Source organism: Eschrichtius robustus, chromosome 19, assembly GCF_028021215.1.
Source record: "Eschrichtius robustus isolate mEscRob2 chromosome 19, mEscRob2.pri, whole genome shotgun sequence".
Classification (NCBI taxonomy): Eukaryota; Metazoa; Chordata; class Mammalia; order Artiodactyla; family Eschrichtiidae; genus Eschrichtius; species Eschrichtius robustus.
In genome coordinates, this window is record NC_090842.1 from 60,930,269 (window position 1) to 60,955,130 (window position 24,862).

The window sequence follows — 24,862 nt, forward strand, 5'->3', positions numbered from 1 at the left end:
TCTTACTCCAAAGGGTTTATTGAGACAAGGTTCACAGGCAAGTCCAGGGCAGAGGGGATGGGGCTTATAAACAGGAACCTGGAAGGGGGCCCGAGGGCACGGGGTGGAACCCAAAAACGAGAGTGAAATAAATAGAGGAAGAGAGTGGAGGGTCAGGAGAGGAGACGGACAGACTATCACACAGTGATAACAACATGGGTGGGGGTGGGGCTCCATTAAAATCCCATTTATTTATACAGATATACAGGGAGTTATGGGGGACCCGGGGGACCCCACTCCACCCTCCATGCGCCACAGAGGGGCAAGAGAAGGCCATCTCTCCCCATGGGTGACCCCACGGGGGTTCGGGGGGGCTGCCCTTGGAGGAGTGTTGGGGGGAGGTAGGGGCGGGCACCTCCCCCGAGGGCATCACCAGCTCCCCAGGCAGTTACTGGCCCTGGCGGCGTTGGGTAGTGTCTGGAAAGCTGTGCTGAGGGAACTGGAGGGGAGGGGGTTTACTGGGCGCGCTCCCGGGGTGGGCCAGGCCCGCACCTCCCCGGAGGACAGCCCAGCCTGCAGCTGGCTCCAGGGCCCCGGCAGACCCAGAGCAAGGGCATCGGGGGCTCCTCCCGGCACAGCTCCCAGCCGGGTCCAGGGAGGTGGAAAGGAGGGGTCAGGGGTTCAAAGAGAGAACCTGGCACCTTCTGGCGTCTTGGAAAAGCTAATCCCTAAGGACACCCAGCCCTGGCTGTACGGCCCCTGAGAAGGCAGCTCAGAGACCTGGAGTGGGTGTCAGGGTGAAGAGAAAATTCCCAGAGACCATCCTGGAGGGCGATTCCTGAAGGAGACCACGCCCCGGCGGGATGCCCGGGGAAGGACGGGCGGAGGGGAGGGCCTCCTGGGGAAAGGGCCAGTTAGCACCACCAGGCTCCAAGGCAGGCAGGAAGAAGCCAGGCCTTGGGGCCTCCAGACCAAGGCTGGGAGTCACCTATGGGGGACAGAAGGGAGGGGAGAATGGACCATGACCTCCAGGGTACAAGAGGCCAGGCAGCTCCAGCCCCTCCAGGCCCCAGCCCCTCCTCTGAATGCCCAGGGGCTACCTTGGCAATTCTCACAGGGCATCCCTACTAGGATTTCGGGTCTTGGCACCCTCTAGAAATGCCAGGCGAAGGGGTGTTTGTGAGGGCCCCACTGGGAGTGAGGATGCAGGGGGCTTCTGCCCTCCCAAGCCAAGCCTACCTCCCATCTGGCCCCTCACCTCAGTCCCACCTGCCCAGCCCCGCTCCCCAGCCAGCGTGGCGGCCTGGGCGGGGCCAGGTGGGCATCATACGAAGACCTTGGCCAGGGCATCGGCGCCCGCGCTGGCGATGAGGGCCTTGCTGGGGTGGCAGGCGACAGCATGGATGGCCTCCTCGTGCTTCTTGCGGTGGGCCGTGATCTCCTGAACGCATGTCTTATTGTCCAGGCTCCACAGACGCAGGGAGCAGTCGTGGCCTGTGCAGATGTGGGAGCAGGAGGGGCCGTCACCCAGCAGCTCCGGGTCCCCCCGCCTCCTTGCCCAGACCCGCCCCCCGAACCTGGCCTGGTCTGAAGGCCTGGGAGTTGGGTGGGGCTCGCTCCTCTGCCCAGTTGCCTCCAGATGCCCAGTGTGAAGGACTGCCCTTCTGACCAGCCTATCATCCAGCCATCTAGGCACCGAGTGTTCACTGAGCACCTACAGTGTCCTGCACTTGGGGGCGTGGTGAACAAAACAGGCAAATCTCCCCACCCCTGTGGTGCTGCGTCCCAGTGTGCGAGAGACAGTAAACAAGAGAACAGGATAAACGAGGCCAGGTGGTCACAAGTGCTGTGAGCACAAGTCAGTCAGTGTGAGGACCGTGTGGCCCAGGGGGTAGGGCAGGGGGGGGAAGAACCTTCCCGGCAGCGGGGACAGCCAGGGGCAGGTCCTGAAGACTGACAGCCTGAGCAGGCAGGCGGGTAGTGGGGGGGAGTAGACTGCGCCGGGCCTTGGGGCCATGAGCCACTGCAGGGAGACCGCCGGACTTAGGCGTTACCGGGATCCGGCGGGCTGCGGTGGGGGGACCTGGGCACTGTACTGAAATTCTGCCTGGGCCTGGTCTCACTGACTGTTCCCTCAACCGGCGTCCTCCCTGGAGACAGCTGTAGCACCGTCCTGGGCCACCCCCGCCCTCCACTGCCACTGTTCACGCCTGTGTGTGCACTCGCTCGCTCACACCCTGGGGCAGGCTCGGTCTGGTCAGGCCTCCGTGACCGCCAGCGCACACCCTTCCCCCCCCTGGCGAGCTTCAGCCCCCTCTCCATCCGCCCAAGTCCCAGCCCATCCCGTTGAGGCGCAGCCCCACACTCACTGGGGCTCAGTGCCTTTATCCACACACAGCAGGTGCACCAAATGCTAAAATTTCTCGTGGGGACTGAGAGTCAGATAAACCTGAACTTCAATTCCTGCAACCCAGTGTGGGCTGTGACCAAGTGAACTGACTTCTCTAGCCCCAGTCACCACATCCGTGCAGTGGAATAACAGTACCAACCTCACTCAAATCCAATGAGATGATGCGGGAGAGGGCCTACAGTGGGCTCCGGGGCACAGTGCTTTGCTGTCCCCACCCTCGTGACCACTGCCATTCCAGCCACAGAGGGGCTCCAGGCCCCTGCTCGGACAGCACTCCCACCAGCTCCCCACCCTCAGGGAGCCCCCGGAGTACTCCCTCGGGACCAGAGCCTGGCTCTCTTCCTCTCCCTCTCCCCAGCCTGCCGGGAAAGGCACACGCCCTCACTCCTTAGGAGCCAGGAGGCTCCTGACTTACTTCCTGACATCAGGAATACGCCATTGGGGTCCACGGCTAGGCAGGTGACCGCATCCAGGTGGGCAACCATGGAGTGCACGGATTTCCCTGAAGGGAGAGAGGGTGGGCAGCAGGTTACTTTCCACTCTGCGCCTTGCCTGGGAAGGTGAAGGGGCTAGAAGGGACACTGAGCCTTCAACGTGGACACCAGGAGGTCTGCCATCTGAGCCCGGTTGACCCCTGCTCCCCGTGAGCACACGTGAAGGGGCGGCCAGGAAGGTTGGGCCTCACCTGTCCGGTTGTCCAGGAAGCGGATGCCTCTGTCGTCATGGGCGGTGATGGTGAGGGGCTGGCTTGGATGACTCACCACCTGGTTGATCTGGGTTGGGCCTGACAGGAAAAGGAGGGAGAGGGGAAGAGGTCACGGGTGGGAGGGAATCAGGGAGACCGGGACAAAGAAAAGAGGAGAACCACCACCCCATGCCCGTCCTCTGCTTAGACGTCGAGCAGGGCTGGGCACCCCGGCCGCTCCCTCCTGGGCCCAGTGCTTCATCCGCGCAGTGGACGCTGCGTGGCCCCGGGGCGAGCGGGAGGGATGACAAACACGAAGACGGTCCTTCTGCTCCGCCAAGTGGCCCACGCGCGAGTCCCTCGTCATGTCTCTCCAGTCAGCCCTCCCGAGCACCCTGTGCCGTCCATAATGGCAGTGACCGGGACCTGATCTCTGTCCCTCTCAGAACCCCCAAGGGGGCAGGGCAGCCACCTTCCGCTGACTGGGCAGCAGGTCACCAAAGCCACAGGAGAAACTGGGGCCCTGGAGGCATTCCTGGGGCCCTTCCTTACCGCTGTTCCCCCGGGAGTCCAGTGTGAGGAGGGCACTGCCAGCCTCCAGGTCGTACAGGACGGTGTCGCCAGAGCGGAAGGAGGCCACGATGTGGGCAGGCTCGGTGCTGGTGAAGGCCACTGAGGTGGGGGTCCCGTGATCTGAAGGCGGAGGGGAGAGAAGGCTGCCTAACGGCCCCGCTCCTCCCTGGGTGCAGGGGGTGTGGGGGGGCACAGGAGGCGCCCCTCCTCTGGGGGCCTCCGGCTCTGTACGGCTCCTGTGCCACCTGTCAGGGTCCCGCACGCCCCCATGTCCCCCCCACTCACCGCTGGCTGTGGGGAAGGTACAGAGGCAGGTTGGGCTGCTGCCGCTGGGGTCCCAGATGCGGACGGTGCCGTCAGCAGAGCAGGAGGCTAGGCGCTGGGAGGTGGGACTGAAGGCCAGGCCCCACACCGCGTCCCCGTGGCCCTCCAGGACGTGGCTCAACACACTCGGGTCTGGACCCGCCGGAGGGAGAGAAGGGCTGCGTCAGGGCCGCCAGCCCCGGTCCCAGCCGGGACAGCCCCGGAGCACCAGTTCTGCCGAGACGCAGGCACTGAGCTCCAGCTGCCCTTTCGCCTGGCTTCGTACCCGAATCCTCACGCCCTCAGAGCTGCTCCCGCTCTGACCACTAGCTGTTCTGTGAAGGTTTTAGGGCTCTGAAGGCGCCCCAGAGTGGGAGCTCCAGAAGGTAGGGATTTCCTTGTTCCCTGCCGTCCCCGGAGGCCCGGGATAGTGCCTGGCACAAAGCCGCTGCTCGAGACATACCTTTTAGGACTTAGTTAAGGGGACGAGGGACAAGGGTGGTTCTGTGGCCCTGGGACCCTTTGCAGCCTGGCCCCTGTGGGTCAGCCCCACCCTCGGTCCCTGTGGTCTTTTCTGCCCAAGAGCACGGCCTTGCCCGGTCTCTCCAAAGCCCTCTGGTCGTTCCCACCATTGCCTCCCTGGTCACTCGAGTCCACACAGGTGCTCTGGCTGGGTCCTGCTGACACCCGACGTGTGACAACTTGCTTGGTCTAGAGCAGATACTGCCTGGGACTGACCCTTGACCTTTGAAAGGGTGAGACTATTCTTCAGAAAACAGTATACGTTCTCTGAGAGGAGACACAGACCTCTAAACTCTGCCATGACAGCCTGTAGTACGGAGCCATGTGTGTGATCAAAAGGGTTATCAGAAGAGGCGTCAGAGGGCAGGCACACGGACGCTGAACAGATGTGACAGTCTGGTCACTTCTCCACTTAATCTGAAAGGTGGCCCAAGGATACAGCCAAACCCCCTACAGCCTGGCCCAGCTAGAGTCCCCGTCTCACCTGCTCTACCTGCTCCCTGCCGGCTCCCTCCGCCTGACCATGCAGACGCGGGCAGAGCTGAGCGGAGAGCTGCCAAGGCCCACCACACCTTCGCCCGGGGTTGGTCCCCGGCCCCAAAGCTCAACCCCAATCAGCTCCTCTGCGACACGCTCCCCCACCGCCCCCCTGCTGCCTCGCCTTGTCCCACCCTCGGGCACGTGCTGAATCGCCTTGGCCCGTGCTTCACCAGACCCCAGACCGGGAGCCCTTGGCACGCCCACCCCCAGTACCCAGTGTGAAGCCTGGGGGCTGCGGGAACCAAGAGGCCCGGGTGGCAGGTGGGTGGGGGAAAGGAAGGCAGGGGAGGGAGCTGTCCTCACCGTAACCGTCGTAGGGGTCCATGTTGAGGTCTGGAATCTTCCAGCTATGGATGCGGGCATCTGCCCCACCGCTGTAACAGTATTCACTGTGGCTGCCCATGGCTACTGCCAACACGGGGCCCCTGGAGGATACCAAGTTGGGTGAAGCGGGGAGACGAAAAACTCCAGGCTCCCCCTCCCCCACGGGACCCTGAAGTGCTCCACTAGCATTTTTCAAGGCTGGCAAAAAGGAATCCAGCGTCTGGACCTCTGGTGGTGCCATCCAGGCAAGGTGCCTGTCCCACTCCCCGCGTCTGTTTCCTCCTCCGAAGGCTGTGCTGAGAACCAGCTACGGGGGCACTGAAAGTCTGCAGAGCGCCAGGAGCGAGGTGGGGTGTGTGGAGAGGGTCACAGGGATTCAGAGCCCTCCTGCCACCCTGCCTCAGCCCCCAGGATGGCAGTGAATGGGCCAAGGGGCAGGCTGCCTTTGGGGGCACTTCCCTACCTGTGAGCCCGGAAGGCATGGATAGGTTCCACGTCTAGTGCGGCATTCCTGGGGGAGACGGAGGAGCTGGATGTCGCTGCGGGCCCCTCATCACCCCGTCCCCTGCGCCCAGATGCCCTCCCCACCCCCCACCCTGGGGCTGCTGCTCTCACTTCTTGGCCGTGACTGCCTTCTGCAGGTTCCAGAGCTTGAGCGTGCCGTCCTCGGAAGCAGTGAGTAAAGCCGACTGGCTGTGATGGAAAGCCAGGGAGCGGATGCCGTCGTAGTGGGAGCGGAGGGTGAATTTGGGGTTCCAGGTCTTCTTAAAGGCATCCTTGCTGTCAGACAGCTGGGGTGGGGGAGCTGCCTCAGTGTCTGCTCGTGCACCCCAGCTGTCCTGCAGACACCAACTCCCAGCCCCACGTGGGGCACCTCACAGACTGGCCTCCAGCCCGGCCCTCTCCCACTTCCTCCTTGCCCGCAGTGTCCCCTCCCTCACTCAGCAAGTGCCTGCAGTGTGCAGGGACTGGGGAGGCAAAGGTGAGCCCAAACCCTGGGGATCTCACCGTGCAGAGGGAGCCTGGGGGAGACAATCAGATCGTCTCCACAGCGCAGAGGATTATGACCTGCGAGCAGTGCCACGAATTACAAATGCACTGAGAGGAGGTGTGGGGCAGCCTGTCCTCCACCGTGGGGGGTCAACAAGGCTTTCCTGAGGAACTGACAAGCCACCAGGATGTAACCAGATAAGGGGAGGGGACAGAGGATGGAAAGTGCATGTGCAAAGTCCCTGAGGCAGAGGCAGCAAGGGTGGATCCTGAGCCTGAGAGGAGGCCTGGGATGCAGAAAGCAAGGGAGAGAGCGGCAGGAGATGAGGCCAGGAGGGCTGGCCAGAGCCACAATAGTGGCCCACGCTCAGGAATGTGCAGCTCATCCCAAGCGACAGGGGAGCCCCAGAAGGGTTTAGAGCAAGGAAATGACACAGCTTCTTCTGGCCGCCCCGTTGAGGGGCTTGACTGGGGAAGACAAGAGTGCCTGTAGAGAGAGAGGTGAAGAGGTCCTGAGGGAAGTCTCCCAGGGAGAGGTGAGGCAGACCAGACACTGCGGAGTGGAGATGGGGACAAGCACACAGTGGGGAGAGACTGGGAAGCCGAATCAATAGGCCTCTGAGGGAGAGTCCCAGAGACACTCCACAGGTCCTGGCGGACGATGGTGTCGCTCTCCAGGTGGGGTACCTGGGGAGGGCCGCTCGGGAAAGGAGACGAGCAGACTGTCAGTCAAGCCTCAGTGCTCTGCCCCAAGATGAGGGGTACCCCTGATGCACCCCTTCATCTGGGCTCTGTCCCCCAAGGTCACCACTTCTGCCACAGAGGTTTAGGCCGGAGGGTCTACCCCATCCCATGCACGCTGCCCCGTGGGGGTGGGTCTCACCTCGGGGAGAGCAGAGCTCTGCAGCGTGCTCCCTGCTCAAACCCTCCGCTCCAGTCTCGCTTCCCAACACCCCACAGCAGTGTCCTACCCTTGCTGGGATCACTTGAAATCTTGCTAGAAGCTGTGGTAAATGTCCTGCTACAGGAACATGCCCACACGTGCCGGTTTCAGAGATGCCCAGATAGCCAGAGGCCCGGCCACGGATCTCAGGACACTGGCCCTAAGGTCTCCCTTCATTCCAGCCCAACATACCAGATCGGCCTGATTTTTTGTTTTGTGGCTTAAAGTCACCTTCCCTTCCAAAGTCAGCTCAATTCTCACCTCCTGCAGACTTTCTTACCCGAACTGCCACCAGCCCAAAGCCCCCTTCCTCTGATGCTGTATTTTGACTCGGCACCCCCTTCACCCTTGCTTCCTGCCTGCGGTGGGTCCCGGACTTGAGGTGCATGGAAGCCCAGGGTGGGAGGGAGCACCGCCGGGAGAAGGAGCCTGGCAGCATGATTAAAACACAGGCGCCAGAGCATTTTAGGCCAGGCACCTCGGTGACCGCAGTCAAGACCCACCGCCTGTCTGTGTCGGCACCCTCTGTGAAACAGTGAGCTGGCGAATGATCTCACATCGTCCTCGTGTGTGAGGGGCTGGGCACAGGCCGGGCACACGGTCAGAGCTCAGCCAGTCCCGGCACTGCGCCGACGCCTGATGGGGACCTGTGGGGGGTGGGCACCCTGAGAACTTACATCACAGCTGAGGTCGTTGTCGTTGGTGACGGTGAGATCTGCCAAGTCCCCCAGGCTCACCTCCCCGCCCCCGATAGTGTCCATGATGAAAACGTCTGAGGAGAAGCCAAAGGAACCTGGTAGGGGGAGGGGAGGGAGGGCGCAGAGAGGGGCAGGGAGAAAGAGAGAAAGACAGAGAGAGGCAGAGAGAGAGGTAAGGAGTGAGAAAGAGAGACAGGGAAAGGACAAGATCAAGAATCACAGCTGGAAAGAAAGAGACAGGGAGAGACAGACAGACAGGGCAGGACAGACAAAAAGAGAGGGAGACAGAGACAGACAGACGAACTTTTGGGACAGGGAGGCTGCAGACTAGAGGCTGGGCCTCGACCCTGAGGACACAGAAGCCCTGGGCTTAGCTCTGCAGCCTCCCTCTGCCGCGGGCCCCTCAGGACTGGGCCAGGGTGGAGGGGCCTCTTACCTTCGTGGGGCCGGGGCTGGGCGGTGCCGGGAGGTGGGCCGGTCACTTTGGGTGGCAGCCCATCCACATCCCGAAGGTCGGCCAGAATTCCCTGGAGTTTGACCCGCCGGCTTTCTGCAGGGACAAGGCACCGGGCAGGAGTCACTGACTGGTTCACTCAGCCACGTGCAAGCGATGCCTTCCCCACCACAGAGGGCTCTCCTGCAGCTGCGGGGAGGCCGGGAAGCCCTGGGCTCCGGGTGCGGATGGCGGACAGGCAGAAGAGACAGACTGAGATGGGACCCTCCACGGGCCACCCTTGCTGGGGCCTCAGTCCCCAGCCATCCTCCATGACCCCGAGGGCCTCGCAGCTTGGAGTCACAGGACAGGACGCGGCGGCTCTGCCCCGTCTGCCTCCCCAACTCCGGCTCCGCATCCTGTCCACCCCGCCCCCTCCGAGGTCGCCAACAACTGGCTGCTCGAGCGGAGGGCTGGAGGCCCTGCCTCAGGAAGAGCCGGGCCTGCCTGTGTCCCCACTGGGGTTTTCCAGGGAAGGAGTGAAGGCCTGGCCATCGTGGTGCAGGCCTCCCGCTCTCCTTGGCCACCCTCCTCTCAGGAAGTGTATCCGTCCGGTGGAGACCCTGGGGCAGGAAGCAGCTGCAGGCGGCTGTGTGTGCCCGCAGTGAGGAAGGTGGGCCAGAAAACCCCCAACTCACCCAGTTCATGGTGGGTCCCCTCTCCGGCGCATCGCCGGGGGTCTGGAGAGCCCTCTCCGTCCTCTCCTGAGCCCAGGAAATCAAATTCGTTGATGGCGTCCTCTGAGTCGTCCTCCTCGTCTTCGTCCTCCATTTCAGGAACCAGGGCCTTGGATGGCAGCTGGGGCGTGGAGACAACCAGGGGTCAGGGGCTCTTGCGTGGGCCCAAGCCCACCCAGTCTCCAGGAACAGAGAAACCAAGGCTCCTGGCCTCGGCCCGCAGGGTCCGCCCCAGCCCCACACTTTGATGCCGTGCTCCCCCTGCTGGGAGCGTTCAGGGCTGCTCCTCACTGGACGAGCTGCTCCCCCAGCCTGGCTCTGGAGACCCCTTGCGCTCCTGCTGCCTCCAGCAGTGATCCCCGCACAGGGCCCTCCTCCTGGCTTTCACTCAGGCTGTTCCTGCTCCCCCATGCCCCGCCCCCCAGCACAGTACTTCTCATGAAAAAATGTCGGATAACATGACAGCCTGTTTCGGGGGCGAGGGAAGATATATGTGTGTCTACGGGTGTGAGTGGAAGGAGGTGCTCAATCAAAGTGAGAACAGATCCATGGGTACAACAGTAATAATAGTGAACACTTACTGTGCCAGCCTCTCTGGGTTATTCAGTGCACTGAGTAAGCTTCACATATATGATTTCACAACCCCATGAATAATTACCATTATTGTAATTATTATCCCCATATTACAGATAAGGAAAACAGACTGAGAGGTCCAAGCCGTTCCTTATACACTAAGACGGCTCTGGGGTGTGAGATTACCTGAGGTTCTCCAAGTCTTCCTTATAACTTTCTACACTGGCTGAATTTTTGTTTTCTTACGTAACGAGCAGGAGCTACTTTTAGAATGAGAGAAAACACCCCAATTCCTCCATTTTGAGAAACAGAATGCTGGGCGAGTGAATACTGAGTTTGCTATTTCCCACTGTCGGTCTTAACCAGGAGCAAGAACCAAATCATCCTGTTTTCCTCAATTCACAAGCTTGGACCAAATCCCAGGCTTGTGAGTTTACGACAGCATCACACCTGTGTTTCCCCACCCGGACACCTTTGAGATGCAGCCTCATGAAGTGACATCTTGCGTATGATTCTTTACCTTCTTGTGGCGTAATCATCACTGTGTTTTACATAAAGTGCCATCCGGGAGCTGTGTACTTGGCACTTCAAAGGCTGCACTTAAATGGCTTAAGGGAGTTTCAGAATTTTCAAATACAGTTTTGAATCCGAGTTCTGCTTTAAGTGCTTCGGAGACCACTGGTTCCAAACACCACCTCTTCCAGGAAGGCTTCTCCCTCCTAAGTGTTCCCTGCCTGGGCCCAGCCTCAGTCAGACTGTGAATTCCTCGAGGGCATGGCTGATGCCCCTCCTCCCAGAGGCTCAGCATCCTGAGCTGGGTCTGGAGGGTAGGAATTTGGAGCAGCTATGCTCAGGCTCAGGCATCGTGGAGGGCCAGCCTCTGGCCTGTGTGGGAGGAGGGGGATGGGACGTGAGTGCCTTCCTCTTCCTTCCTGGGAGAAGACCCAGGGTCAAGGTTCAGACAGCCTGCCCAGAGAGATAACGGCAGGGCTCAGTCCACGAGAGGGGCCCTATGAGGTCACGTCCTGCCATCACTGCCTGGGACTGTTCGTGCCAGGCTCCTGCCAAGCACTGCTAATACTGCTGCCGCCGAGCACCTGGCCTGGCAGCCACCGTGCAGCCAAGGGCTTTGTACACATGAACTCATTTTAATTAATTCCTCAACAACCCAGAGACAGGGACTATTAGCCCCTGAGACTGAAGCCAAGACAAAGAGAATCACGTGCCCACAGTCACAGAGCCAGGCCACGGCCACTCTGGGAGTCATGGGCAGGTCTTCTGAATCAGGGTCTGGTCACTGAAGGTCTGCGTGTGGAGACAGAGGGCTTGGGGAAGCATGGGACCCCTACATAACGAGCCACCTGACAGGGCATGTGGGACAGACGCGGTGACTGACGCAAAGGCCGAAGGGAGTACGCGATCATTTCTGATGGGAGGAGCGGAGAGGAGTGGGAAGGTTTCCCAGAGGAGGCTGAGGCGAGACCTGCAAAAGGAGTGAAAATCCCAACAGGGGGCAGGAGGGACCAGGCGTTCTGGACCAGGGAAGAAGTTTAGAGACCCCGGACTCAGTGACACCTTGCTTTTCCTGCAACCCCAGTGCCAGTGTGCCGGCTCTGTGCGTTCCATTCCCCTCAGTGCGTTCACTGAGCGCCTGACCTGCGCGGGACCCTGCGCCGAGCCACGCTGGGGACACTGGACACAGAGCTGAGGCCAGGACAGACCTGACACCAGACAGGGAGGACCCAGAATGGTCCTGGTCAGGATCCCACAGGAGCCTCCTGACCCTGTTGGGGGAAGGGGAGCAAGGGCGAGTCAGACAAGGCTTCCTGGAGGAGGGGGGTATCTGAGGTGAGTTTGAGGAGGGAGGGCTGGAGTTCGGGTGGGAAGGCCGGGTCAAGGAAAGCCCCTGAGGCCGTCTCCCACAGGCTCCCCTTCCCGGGCACGTTTCCCTGCATCCACTGTGGCACGTCGCTCTGCCTCTGACTACCTGGAAGCCCGCACTGGCCCCAAGCTCCTCCAGGCCGGGACCGGACTGGACCTCGGTGTCTCCATGTCCTCACTGCCAGCACAGGGCTGGGCCCATGGAGGCCCACATGGTCGTTTACTGGACAGATGAGACCCGGCCTCGCGTAAGGACGGCTCCATCAGGATGGCGGGAGCACGGGGCTCTGGCGGTTAAGGAGTGGGGGGAAATGCGGTGGGAGCCGTACCTCCAGGCCAAGCTGAGGAGATGTGGGCTCTACCTTGCGGGTAGTGTCCCTGGGCCTGGGTCCTGCCACCAACAGCAGACTGGACACTCACATCCTACGAAGTCCCCCCTGGAGTCCCCCGACCTGGCTCCAGGCTGAGCCCTGGGCCCGGCCACATTCCCTCAGGGTGCTGGGGGAGGGAACAGTAAAAGACCCGCCCAGTCCCCGCCTCGTGGAGCTCACAATCTACTGCAGGAGACAGAGGCAGAGTCACGCCAAAACATTTCTAAGTCCGACTGTGGTCAGGCTAGCCGGAAGGAGAGCACGCTGTGAGAGGGCATCTCAGAGCTGGCCTAACCTGGAGATTCCGGAAAGGCCTCTCGGGAACATCTGGGCCCAAGGAGGGAGAATGGAGAGAACGACGGGGGTGCAGGTGGAGAAGGGGCCGGCCCTGATAGAAAAGACCTAGGCGCCTCCCAAGTACCTGAGGCAATGGCACGGCGGGACGGGAGATGGGGACCCAGGGAAGGGACGTGGTCGGACACGGCCCAGTCCTTAGAGGCAGCCCCAGAGCACTCACAGAGGCACTCCGCTCTGCACACAGCAGGGGTCCGCTCGCAGCAAGGGGGAGGGCGCCCCCGAGCTCACGCGCTCACCTTCACGCGCTGCTTCTTGGGCTGCACGCTGTCCAGCTCATCGTCCTCGTCGCTGTCCTCGTCCTCGCAGTTCTGCAGGAAGGGAATCTGCTCCAGCACCGAGCCACCCAAGCGCTCTTTGCCGTCTTTGCCGGCCGCATTCCTGCCCACGACAGGGGGGCAGAGGGCGCATTAGTCCTGCCAGGCGACAAAGCTCAGATGGGGGAGCGCCGAGGCTCGGGGGCCAGAGCCTGGACCCGGCTCCCAGGAGCACCGAGCCCACCCTGACCCCAGAGGAGCCTTGATCTGACCACACGCAGGGCTTCAAGCCCAGCCTCTGCCTGACACACCCCAGCTGGAACCCTCACTGGGGCCACAGACCAGGCCCGACCCCTCATTGAGCTCTGACCCTCCCTGAGTTCCAGACTAGCCCCCAAGCCTGACGGCACGGCCCTGGCACATGCTGAGCCAGAAGGAGAGCTGGACAGCAAAGCGCCACTGACTCAGCAGCCCCCGTTCCCACGGCCCGCCCAAACCACGAGCACGGAGCAGGCGAGCGGCGGGGACAAGCCCAGCAAGAAAGAGGACCCGGTCACTCCACGGTCACTCCATGACCACTCGGGCCCCTCACGCCCGCACTCTCCCCACTGACAGACGGCGCTCCCCTGTCCACCCCGGGCCCGCTGTTTAACGGCTCCATCGGGATGACAAGTTTTAGCGACGGAGGTTATTTTCCAAACCTGACTCCAGGGCAGAAAGGAGGGTAGAACTTGACGTTCAGATAAATGCCAACATCCTCCTTTTCTGCCACTGGGCTGATGCCCCAGAGAGTTCTTGTCAACTGCCCGGGTGGACGGCTGCCACTCCGCCGGGACGCTGCGCCCAGGCTCTCCTCCCGCTCGCCAGCTGCCTCGGCCTGGCCTCCTCTGCTGGACCGCCCCAGGGCTCGGTCCTCGGACCTCCTCTCGGCACCATCGACACCCTCTGCCTCAGCGACTGCCGCGTCCCGTGGCTTCCCAACCCGCCCGTGTGCTGGTGAACTGGAGGTGCATTTAGGAGTCAAGCGCCCCCACCCCTCGCGCTGGGGGCCAGACAGGCACCGCAAACTCCACTCATCCTCAACGGGCCCCTTGAAGCCCCCCAACCCTTCGTCTCCTGCATCTGGGTCAGCGCTGCTCCCAGCTGCTCAAACCACACCCTTCAGTCACCCCTAGTTTCTTTTCCTCTCCCCCCACAGGCGGTCCTTTAAATAGTGTCGGCTCACCCTAAAAACCCACCGAGAAGCGGCCCCCTTCTCACCCCTCCACTGCTAATGTCCATCATTTCTTACCTGGCCTCCCGGCTCCCACCCCGACCCTCCGTCAGCCTCTCCTTCTCCAAGCAGACCAAGTATATCAGATGATGTCACACCCCTGCTCGAAACCACTGGCTTCCCACAACCCCCAACTCCAAGCTCCTTCTCGTGGCCCGTGAGGGCCCGTGTGATCTGACTCCTGAGATTTCAGCGCACTGCAGACCACAGCCCCCATGTGCTCACGCCACTGCAGCCACACCGGCCTCTCTGCCCGCTCCCGAACGTTCCAGGCCCTTCCCGTCCCGGAACTTCTGCACTTGCTGTTCCCTCCGCCTAGAACATTCTCCTTCCAGCTGCTTGGGTGGCTTAGCCTCCACTCCATGCAGTTCTCTGCCCAAATGTCACCCCATCTGAAGCAGTACTACTTCTCCCATCATTCTTTCTCACTGCGTTTTATATAGCACCTCAGGTCACCACCCATTAAGTTATTTATTTTGACAAATTACAATTACTGATGAGAGAATGAACAAATGAAAGCTCCCTGGGGGCGGAGACCACATGCTGTGCCCCCCTCACCCCCTGGTCCTGGCATGTGGCCCGGGGTCTGCTTTCAGCAGGGGCTCGGTGTTTCCTGGGGAGCACACAGGCCTGAGCCTCAGGGGGGGCCGGGCCAGCGGGAGCTGTGGTGCACACCAGCACCAAGGCAACGCCAGGGGAGGGGAACCAAGGGGAACCCAGGGGAACCCAAGACAGAACCTGGACACCCCACAAGGAAGGGACAGAGGAGCCCACGATACACTCCAGGAAGGAAGCGGCCCCCAGAGCACGGCTGACTTCCTCAGGACGGAGAAGGCACACAGGGATGCGCCCGCCAGACCCAAGGGCTCACCTCTTGATCTGCTCCTCGATCTGTTTCACCAGCAGCGACTCGCCGCCGCTGAGTCCCCCGGGGCCCAGCGTGGCCCTGGGGCCGCCTTCGCTGGGCTCCACGGCCCCGTTGAGCTCCAACGAGCGGCCCAGTAAAGAGCGCACGCGCTTGGACCGCATGTCCAGGATGGTGTCGGTGTAGCCCACCTCTTCCAGGTACCTGCGGGGAGGCAGAACCAGAGCGGGTCAGGGACCTTGTGGCTTCTTCATACGCTGCGGGGGGCCGATACAAATTGGGCCAGGCTTTTTGGAGGAGCAACTTCAGACTATACATCAAAATTTCAAAGAAGCATACCCCTGACCCCGCCGTTTCCCCTTTGAGACTATTTCCAGTGGAAGCCTTTCTACACGGGCACAGTGCTGTTACAGATGCTCACGGAGACACTGCACATACGGGTGAGCCAAAACGCAGGGGGCAAACCGCACGTCCGCTGCTGAGGACTGTGGAAGCAAATGACTGCTGGGACACTACGCACAAGATAAACGGAGCAGAGTGCCAAGGAAAGAGGACCATGATGAACAGTGGAACAAAAACTGTAAGTTAGGTGTTCCTTACAATTCAAGTGTTTGTGGGAAAAAAAGAACGTGCATTTAAGTATAGACCACACACAAACACACATTTGTATCACGCCCCTCGCTAGGCCTAGAGAGAAACACACTAAACTTAAGAGCAGTGACCTCTGGAGAGCGAGATTGGGGATATTAATAGGAACTTCTGGCATTTACTCTACTCACTTCTACGAATGAGCATTTATTACTTCTGCAATTACAAAAACTGAAGCCAGCTGGGACTGGTCTAAAAGCTGAAAAACGGGAAAAAAAATCAACTATCAGTATCTGTGGTTTCAAAAGACTGGAGACAGAGAGTCCCATGCTGGTCCTCAGGAGGCGCCTCCAGAGCCTCTTCTGTTGAGCCTGCCCCTGCCCCTTTGGGAACATCAGACAGCGCCTGCCTTGGCCTGCTGTCTGGCCTGCTATCTCACCTCGGGTGCCTGTGTGTGTCCAACGCTTCCCCTCCCCACCAGTGGAGGGGCAGGAAAGTGTGGTGTGGAAGGAGTTGGGCTCTGGGGACAGGCTGCCCGAGATCACACCTCAGACCCTCCGCTGATTAGCTGTGACCTTCCATAAACAGATACCCTCTCTGCCCCTTGGTTTTTTCATCTGTGAAAACGAGGGGAATGCTAGCAGTTACACCACACGGGGGTTTATGTGAGGAATCCTTGTGTGCAAAGCGTTTAGCACGGTGTCAGGCTCATAACAGGTACCTGGCAAGCGTCGCCTGTGATGATCTTTCTGTTCTCACTGTTTGCACACCCTTTAAGCTAGCAATTGCACTCCCAGATATTCAGCTTAAGGAAATCAAGGATATGGACAAATAACTTCCTGGTGTTTGTCACACTGTCTACTGAAAAAACACCTTCAACGAAATACACAAGAAGAGACTGGCCATAGGAAGTTATGATTATCCACGTGACAGATTACTATACAGGTCTTGAAATGATGCAACATAACTAATTTATGTGGGAAAATGTTCACAACACTTAGCAAAAGCAATGCATTATGAAACACTGCGAAGGGGGAGCCCCGACTTTTATAAAACACACACACACAGACAGACAGACAGACAGACACACACACACAGGCACAAATACATATCCACGGAAGAGAAAGCATATGTGCCAAAATGTTTACAGGGGCATGAAATTCCTTGGGTGGTGGAATTACGAGTGATTTTTATTCTTTTCTTTCTGTTTCCCTATGTTTCCCAAGTTTTCTAAAACACACACATCTCTTTAATAAAAAACAATTTAACATTACCCCTGGGGAAAAAAGGCACAGAGGCACTTGGGGTCGCTTTCCAAGAGTGGGGATCCCCCCACACCTGCCTCCTGCAGGGAGTCTCCCCTTGCTCTCCCCGACAGGGTGATGGGCCGGCTCAGCTGTGGCCAGCAGGGATCCTGATAGCTCAGGGTCCCCCAGTGGGGATAGGAAGGACTGTGGAGTCTTCGGGCTCATCTCTCAAGCCAAACATGCCTCCTCGCCCCCCAGTCCCCACCCTGCCCTCCACACACTCACTGTCGGAGAAGCTGCCGCCCCTCTTTCCACACCAGCGGGCTGTTCTCCAGGGTGACCGACTCCAGCGGGCCATTGGAGACTGGAGGGTGGAGAGAAGGGAGGCGGGCTGTCTTGGTCAGGGCACCACCACGCACCCATCACCTCCTCCACCGTCCTCACCCTCACACCCAAACCGGTCACTGGGGAGCCCCTTCCTGAGAGCGTCTGAAGCCTCCCTCTGCCCCTGTGCTCCTCCTCTCTAGTCTCTGGGTCACTTCCCCAACCATTCCCAGACTACCCTCAGACTCTACTTATGTTATTTTCCCACACGAGAAATGGGCTCAGTTCTGAGCGAACGGGCAGACTCGACCGCGTCCCAGCCTGGCTCTGCCGCTTCCCGGCTGTGTGGCCTTGAGCAGGTTAGTTTACCTGAGCCTCAGTTTCCTCTTCTGAGAAACAAAGTAAATAATCTCAGCATCTACCTCTTGGGATTGTTGTGAGGATTAAATGAGACAATCTGTTTTATTCATCGAATATTTATCGGGCACCCACTATGTGCCTGGCTAGATGCCTGGACTACATCAGTGGACAAAACCTCCTGCCCTGGTGGAACTCACACTCTGGCCGGAGGAGTCTGACATGAAGAACGATCACCGCCAGCCTGGCCTCGAAGGCCCTGACCCCGTGAACACACCACGCTCCTTCACGTCTCCGTGCCCCAGTACACTCTTCCCTCTACCTGGAGTGCCTTCCCTACTTCCCTGATGATGAACTGATGCCTCCTTCCAGGAGCGCAGACTGTCGGGCCTTGTGTGTCTGTCTATCTCACACAGGGACAGCAGGCAGCACTCCCAGCCTTCTTCACCCCCTGCCCCCACTCCCCCGAGCGCCCAGCACAGGCCCTGGCAGAGCAGCCTACGGGGGAGGGACGCTGAGAGTGAGACCCAACCGCTCCCCACCCCGGCCAAGCCTGCTTTCTGTGGAGCACGGTGAGAGAGACGTGGCCCATCTCAGCTTTCCTCTGTCACATTCGGCTTTGTTGGGAGGGGGCAAGAGGGGAGGATCGGGGGTGGGTACCTTGTTCCGACAGTTCTGGTTTCTTCTCCCCTTGGTTCAGGTCTGTCCCGAATTTCAATTTATGATATTTGGCCCTAAAAGATCAAGCGATTAACCAGTGAGAGACACGGAAGAGTAGACGGGGCCAGCCCCCACCTCAGGAATCCCAAATCCCAGGTTGTCTCTAATCAGCTCTCCTCCCTCTGAAGCTGAGCTGCCCGACTAGGAAGCAGCCCAGGCGGAGGGGGCATCACGGATGGCACTGTGAAGAGCCCACTCTTTGGAGTCAGGCAAACTGGGTTGCTATCCCAGCTCCAGAGTCCTTGAAGAAGTCCTCACCCTCCGGAAGCCTCACCTGTACCCATTAGGCCACTGGAAGGGATAAATGAGACAATGAATACATGGCGTTTGGCACGCAGTGCGCCACCACCATTACGAATACTGTTATCAGCTGTTTACCCCGAGTCCCACCCACTATTTCCTGTTCTGTCCCCCTCTCCTGGAACCATGCAGGACTGGGTGACGGGGAAGAGAACGCTTGATCTCAATGGCTTGATCCCTGAAGGCAGGACGGGGGACAGCAGGGCTCACCTTTCCTGCTTCAGTGCATATTCTAACATCTTGATCCGCCGCACCAGGTCTGTCTTGAGATTCTCTTGCCCCTTCCTTTCTCCCTGGAGGAAGGCCACCTGAGCCTGCGGCGGGGAGAGAAGGAGACAGGAAGACAGCAGGGCTCAGGCTCACTGACATGTGTCCCTCACTCACTCAGGGACAATCAGCTCCAGCCCTGCCCCCACAGCGACACCCAGCAGCCACTTCTTCAGGCGTGAAGACCCTGAGCCAGGGTTCCACGGAGCGGTGAAAGGGTGGCTGGATCTGTCTCCATGTCACCCACAATGAAACAACTGAAGAGAAGCCCTTAACCCCTGAAATTAAATAGGGACAGCCTGGGCCTAACTTGGTCCCCACCTCTGAGGAGGAGGTGGGCCAGGGAGGTATTAACAGCCCTGGGCGCCTCCTCCCCTCCCCAGGCAGGTGCTGTCCCTAAGGCTGCTGGTGGAGGTGGCGTGCCACTACTCCCACCAGAGCATCTGTCTCTGGGAGGCGTGGGAAGCTACTTCTGGCGTTTAGGGATAAGAGTGGGCGGCTCGGCTCAGCTCCTGCTGCAGCGCAAAAGCTTCCCCACCCGACCCCCACGGTGGGGACCAACCTTTCCACTGGAGTCTGCCCAGGGTGAGGGAGACGTGCCACAGCCACGACCCAGGGCCCCTGCCAACCACTTCACACTGTCTGCTGGCATGGGCTGCCCCAGTCTGCTCTGGTCTGTCAACAAGTCTTTTGGAGACACTGGGCCAACGGCCTTTGAGGCAGGATCTTGGCCCTTGACCAGGCTCCGGAAGCCCAGTGCCAAAGCCCTGAGCGCAGGGCTCCTCCCTGGCTTCTCCCCAAGGCTCCTCTGCTCCAGGCTTGGCTCGGCCACTTACTCGCTGCATGATCTTAGGCAGGTCATTGGCCCTCTCTGAGCCTCCATTTCCCCTCACGTGTTAAGTTCTTCTCAGTCCAAAGCCTGGCACAGAAGAAAGGCTAACAAATGCCAGCTCCTACCTCTTATTATTTTTATTCTCCCTGTCCGTTCTTCTAGAATCTTGAAATGGGCCCAGTTCTTTAAGAGAGCTAGGATCCCTCTGAGACCTGAGGCCCATCGAGCAGAGCTGTCTGTGGCTTATAGGCCTCTTGCCCCACAGGCAGCTGCGCCTTCCTGGAGCCAATCCTCACACATCAAATGCTTACTGAGGAACTTCAACAACTCCCCCAGAAGCCCCCAGTCGCCCCAGACACCTTTTCCAGGCGGTGAACATTCCCAAAGCCTCACGCTCAAGGACTGTCCGTCGTTGGCGGCCTCTCAGACGCCCATGAACACGCCTCTTCCTTGCCTTGGGGCTCAAAGGGCCCTGACCTATCTGCCCCCAGCACTTGCAGCACAGCACAGCCCTGTGCCCACAGGCTGCCTATCACCCCTGTCCTGCTCCAGGGACCAGGCCTCTCCCGCAGGTTAGCATAGAACCAAATGTGTGCTAAGTATTGCCAAGCACTGGCTAGGGCCGGGGGCCAGGGAAACAGGCACACTCAGACACCTCTGGTGGCGCCATAAATTGACAAACCCTTCCGGGAGGGCAATCTGGCTATATCCACAAACATGTTAAATGCACATTCCTTTTGCCCTAGCAGTTCCGCTTCTAAGGAATTTACCCCACAGGCATAATTGCAATGGTAGGCTTCCTTCTGAAAAAATAAAAAGGCATATATGTATACTAATGTATGACAAAAGTATCATTCATTCATTCACTCCACAAATATTTATTGAGTCCCAACTATGTATCAGATACAGCTGTGGACAGAGGATACAGCACTGAACAACATGAGGTTTATATTTTAGAGGATGATGTGGGAAAAACAACAAATAAATACACGTCACAGGTACGCTATGGAAAAGAAACCTCATCTGTCCATTGAGAGAAAGGGACTCCCCCCAATACTTTTTTCTTTCTACACTTTAATCAGCATATACGTACATACACACCTAAGGCCAGACAGGCGGACTCATACATGATCAACGTCTCGGAAGTTTGAATTTCTGTCCTTTGTGTACCTTCTCAGTCACCCTGAGGTCTACTCTGTCCATGAGTTGTTAGAAGGTGGGGGAGTGGTGGAGAAGAAAAGGTCGATCAGCAAATACAAGTCCGGGATCACGGCCTGCCTGTGCCCTCACCCTTCTGGGCTTCTGTCCATGAGCTTCTGTTTCCCAGTGATCTGCGTGACCTGCTGAGCCCACACGCGTTCAGTATCTGACACTGGTGACCGCCTGTGACGGGCCAGGTTCTATGTGAGGTGCTGGCGAAGGAACGGAGAAGACGAGTGTCCCCGCAGAGCCCTCAGTCTGGCTCAGGCAACAGACAAGAGCAGCCACAACTACAGGACATGACTAGGATCCCAGGGAGGGAGCAGAGGTTAGGGGAGGGACACCCAACCCACTTCTGGAGTGAAGAAGTGACAGTTCAGCTAAGACCTGAAGGCTGATTAGCAGTCGGCCAGGGGCTGGAGAGTGCAGCTGGCCGAGGCCAGAGACAAGGGTGGCACGGTCGGCTTAAGGAACTCTATAAAGGCCAGTATGGCTGCATCCGAATGTGTAAAAGGGTTAGTGAGGAAAATCAGAGAAGCTTGCAGGCCCGACAAAGGATCGCAGACCATGTGAGCAAGTCTGAAATTCATCCTAAGAGCACAGGGGAAGCTATGGAAGGGTTTTTCAAGCAGAGAAGAGATAATAATCAGATTTGCATCTTACAAAGGTAATTCCACAAGCTATAAAGTGGAGAAATGATAGCTGCAGGGGGCAAGGGGAGGGCAAAGCTAAAGGCCAAGAGACCAATCACAGAAGGAGGCAATCCCAGGAATCCCAGGGAGAAACGACGGGGGGCCCAGACTAGGATCAGGCAGGGGGGCAATGAGTGGATTTAAGGTATTAAGGAGGTGACCCTCACCTGTGGGGGAAGAAAGTGGAGTCGAGGGGCAGAAAGCAGGGTCCAGAATCACGCTCAGACCTCACACCTGCTCAGCCTCCCGCACCCCCTTGCCCCACAGCAAGCCCTGATTTCCCTTCTCCTAATGATGATGCAAGAATCTCACTCTGGGGGACTTCCCTGGCAGTCCAGTGGTTAGGACTCCGCGCTTCCACTGCATGGGACACGGGTTCGATCCCTGATCGATCGGGGAACTAAGATTCTGCATGCCGTGCGGTGCAAAAAAAATCTCACTTTGCTCTGTGGTCCTCTTCCCAGTTCCTCTGGCAAAGAAGGGAAAAAAGAGAACCAGAAACATGTGGCTGAAGTGTCCCGAGTTGGTGGAATACCACAGAGAGGGGAAGTGCTGGTGGCCAGTCCCTCCCACCCCGCAAACACCAGCAGCCGCGGCTGCCTGATCTGTTGGCAGGTAAGGCTGGGATCTGGAAGTTTTCTACCCACCACGTCCACCCACTGCCACTCGGAGACAGGGCCGCCGCCTCTCCTCCGGCTGTTGCCGCTCCACCCAGGCGGCATGGAAAAAGCTTCCGGAGGGGCCTGAGCATCTCCGTCCTCCCGGGGGCCGCTGATGACTCTCTGCACCCCAACCTTTCTGTCCCAGCCCGCTCCCCGTCCCCACTCAGTCCCATCTGGCCCTGCATCTCCTGCACTCCACTCGTCCTCCCCAGGGTCTGGGGGCTCCTGGCAGGGTTGAGTCCCCACGGATCCCCCAGAGCCCCTTGTGAGGCTGGCAGTGGAGACGGGCCAGCTCCAGACCTTCTCCACCAGCTGCTCCTACATGAATGTCCAGTTCAGGCCCCGCCCCCAAGGTCCCTCTTGTCCTCAAAGAGCTCGCTCCCCTTTGCAGAAGTACCAGAGACCGTGGGCAAAGCCACGCAATCAAAGACTCAACTGCGTCAGTGTGTACAGTTCTCTGTAACCTCCTGCACAAACCAGCCTTCTCTATTAGCCTGGAAGTTTCTGAAGGGCAGAAACCGCATCACCTCCTTCTGAGAATCCCCCTACCTGGCAAAGTCCTGCTTATTATCAGACCACGTTGATGCCACCTCCCTGCTCCCATCTTCGGGCGCCTCCTGGCAGGACCTCACGAGAGGCTGCCTTTTCTGCCGCTCCCCACACGCTGACTGCACGTGGGTCCTGTGCCAGGAGCAGCTGCACGCAGCTACTTGGAGAAAAGGTATTCAGAGTTTATCAGAAAAATCTGACGCAGTCCAGGCCTTAAAGGGTCTCACAGGAGAAGTCACACCTCCCTAAGTGATAAGGGCTCGAGTAGAAGCGTATAAAAAGGGGTGCTGCTGCTGGGAGTGTAAACGTGGGGCGACTTGGCACAACTAATCACTCCTTTATAAACACATCTATTCTACCATTCCACCCATCTATTCTGCTGTATACTCACGGGGAACCCAGGGACATTCACTGCAGCCACTTCCGACGGGCAGAAACGGGAAACAACCTAAAAGTTCAGCAAGAGGGCTCAGACTAAATGAGCTGCGGTACAGACACCAGTGGAATGGAGTTTTCAAAAATAATAAGATCTCTCTCTGCTGATATGAAAGGAACACAAAGACACATGAGTATGTGGGAAAAAAAAGTCACCGAATGATGCATGTAGTATGATCTCATATATTACACACATAGAGGTGAATTACTTTCACAGCAATAGCAGTTGGGGGGGGAACTTTCCCTTTACACTAGCGTGTGTGTGTGTGTACACATCTATACACGCAGACGCTTCTGAGATCTTTGAATTTTTACTAATGTAACGGAACAAAAGAAAATAAAAGTACAAAGTAAGAGATGCTGGAGCCTAGACAAAGAAGAGCCTAACTGGGTGCTATCCACAACTTCCTCTCAAACGCCAAGAAGGACCACTAAGTGCGGGAACAGACACATCTTTTCTCTTGTTTGTCTCGAAGATGAGGAAGTGGGATGGTGAGCGCTGTAGGGTACACTGGTCTGTTACGAGCGCTGGATGATCCTGGGGAGGCCACTGGGTTTCCTTGGAACAGGCTTCTCATCTGTCCTGGGCGTCAGAGAGGTAATAATACATGGGCTTGAAAGCCCACAGACCACCCCTGCCACCCACAGGCTGTGACCCTAGATAAATCACTGACCTTCTCAAAGCCTCCATTTCCTCTTCTGATTATTTAAATAAAAAGGGGGTGGTGGTGGAGGGGAAATAATATCACTTACCCTCCCAGAATGTTGCAAGGATTAAATGATACCATGTATCTGGAGTGCCTAATACAGTGCCTGGCACATAATATGTGCTCAACAAACAGCAGCTGCTATCATGATTGCTAAGTGAGGGCAATGCCATTGGCCCTGCCTCCATAATGGGGTACTGAGAAGATCTAATAAGATGTACCCTGGGAAAGAGTTCTGGAAGTAGAGATGGGACACCAAAGCAAGGGGTACTTACATAAGGATTTCTCTCCCACCCCAACCCCAAGCCTCAGCCACCACACAGCTAAGATCCCTACTGGGGTGGCAGAATTGTGGGATGCTCTCTTTATTCACCCTAAGGACAAAATTCTAATCCGGTATTTACTTGGGTTCCCACCTCAACTAGATAGGAAACAGCAAATCGGAAGGGGAAAGACGAGCTGCTAGAAGCAGGTACTGACTTCTGCTAATAAGGCCCCGGCCCAGGGACCCTTCAAATCCTCACAACTCTGATACCCAGGCTCCTCATGACACTCTGCCAATCGACCCACACTTCTCAAGGTCACAAAACCCAGTCCAGCCTCAGCCTCTTCCAATCACCATCCGAGGGCACATCCCTCCCCCAAGCTACTCCACAAACCATAGGGTCCTTTCCCAGAAATTTCCACAAACACCTCTCCCCAGGATCCTTCTGCGATGCTTCCTGTGGCTGCCTTCCTGCTCTACAAAATGCTCCCCCTGCCATCCCTCAGGTCCCCCGGATTCCTCCTCACATTCTCCATCCCGCCTCCCATCTCCACAGCTGGACATGTTTGACCCTCCCCCACTCCAGTTCGGGGTTCTCCATCCGACTTCCTACACACTTCCCATCTCAGGGCGGGAGTCCTCACTCATCCACACCCCCAAAGAGTTTCGGCTCTCAGGCTCTTCCAACACAGGTTCTTGGGGCACGTCCTGGCCCCGTCCGTGCTTCCGACCCAGGGACCCCCTCCCCTGCCCTCCGAAGCCACACCTGCCAGGGCTCCCCAAAGTTTCCTCCTCAGAGGGGAGGGCACACATCTTCATCGGGGACCCCCCGACACCTTGCTCTCATCCCCCGAGTCCTCAACACAGCCGTCTTTCAGTCGCTGCTGTCCAAACGCTCCGAAACACACCCGTCCCGAGCTCCCTGACTTCCTCTTCCGACTCACCCGGGTTACCCGCCCCGACCCGCTCTCGCCCCCAACGGATCCCAAGTTCCCCCGACGCCCCT

The 24,862-nt window shown here is 58.5% G+C and overlaps 1 protein-coding gene across 2 annotated transcripts in view; it reads right to left on the minus strand.

The window, feature by feature from the left end:
* The window catches only part of STRN4 (striatin 4), a 25,652-nt gene continuing 790 nt past the window's right edge, over nt 1–24,862 (minus strand). Inside the window, exons 2-18 of one of the 2 annotated variants that reach the window (XM_068528241.1) lie at nt 18,458–18,561; nt 17,888–17,961; nt 16,832–16,910; nt 14,718–14,915; nt 12,556–12,697; nt 9,099–9,258; nt 8,404–8,517; nt 7,947–8,041; nt 5,952–6,127; nt 5,800–5,847; nt 5,316–5,437; nt 3,933–4,103; nt 3,627–3,767; nt 3,075–3,173; nt 2,805–2,891; nt 1,238–1,473; nt 1–967 (exon numbers count right to left, since the gene is read on the minus strand). In XM_068528241.1, the coding sequence (XP_068384342.1) occupies nt 1,304–1,473; nt 2,805–2,891; nt 3,075–3,173; nt 3,627–3,767; nt 3,933–4,103; nt 5,316–5,437; nt 5,800–5,847; nt 5,952–6,127; nt 7,947–8,041; nt 8,404–8,517; nt 9,099–9,258; nt 12,556–12,697; nt 14,718–14,915; nt 16,832–16,910; nt 17,888–17,961; nt 18,458–18,561 (1,980 nt within the window). In that variant the 3' untranslated portion in view covers nt 1–967; nt 1,238–1,303. Of the gene's footprint in view, nt 968–1,237; nt 1,474–2,804; nt 2,892–3,074; nt 3,174–3,626; nt 3,768–3,932; nt 4,104–5,315; nt 5,438–5,799; nt 5,848–5,951; nt 6,128–7,946; nt 8,063–8,403; nt 8,518–9,098; nt 9,259–12,555; nt 12,698–14,717; nt 14,916–16,831; nt 16,911–17,887; nt 17,962–18,457; nt 18,562–24,862 lie in introns of both variants that reach the window. The other variant, XM_068528240.1, reaches the window with a different exon arrangement.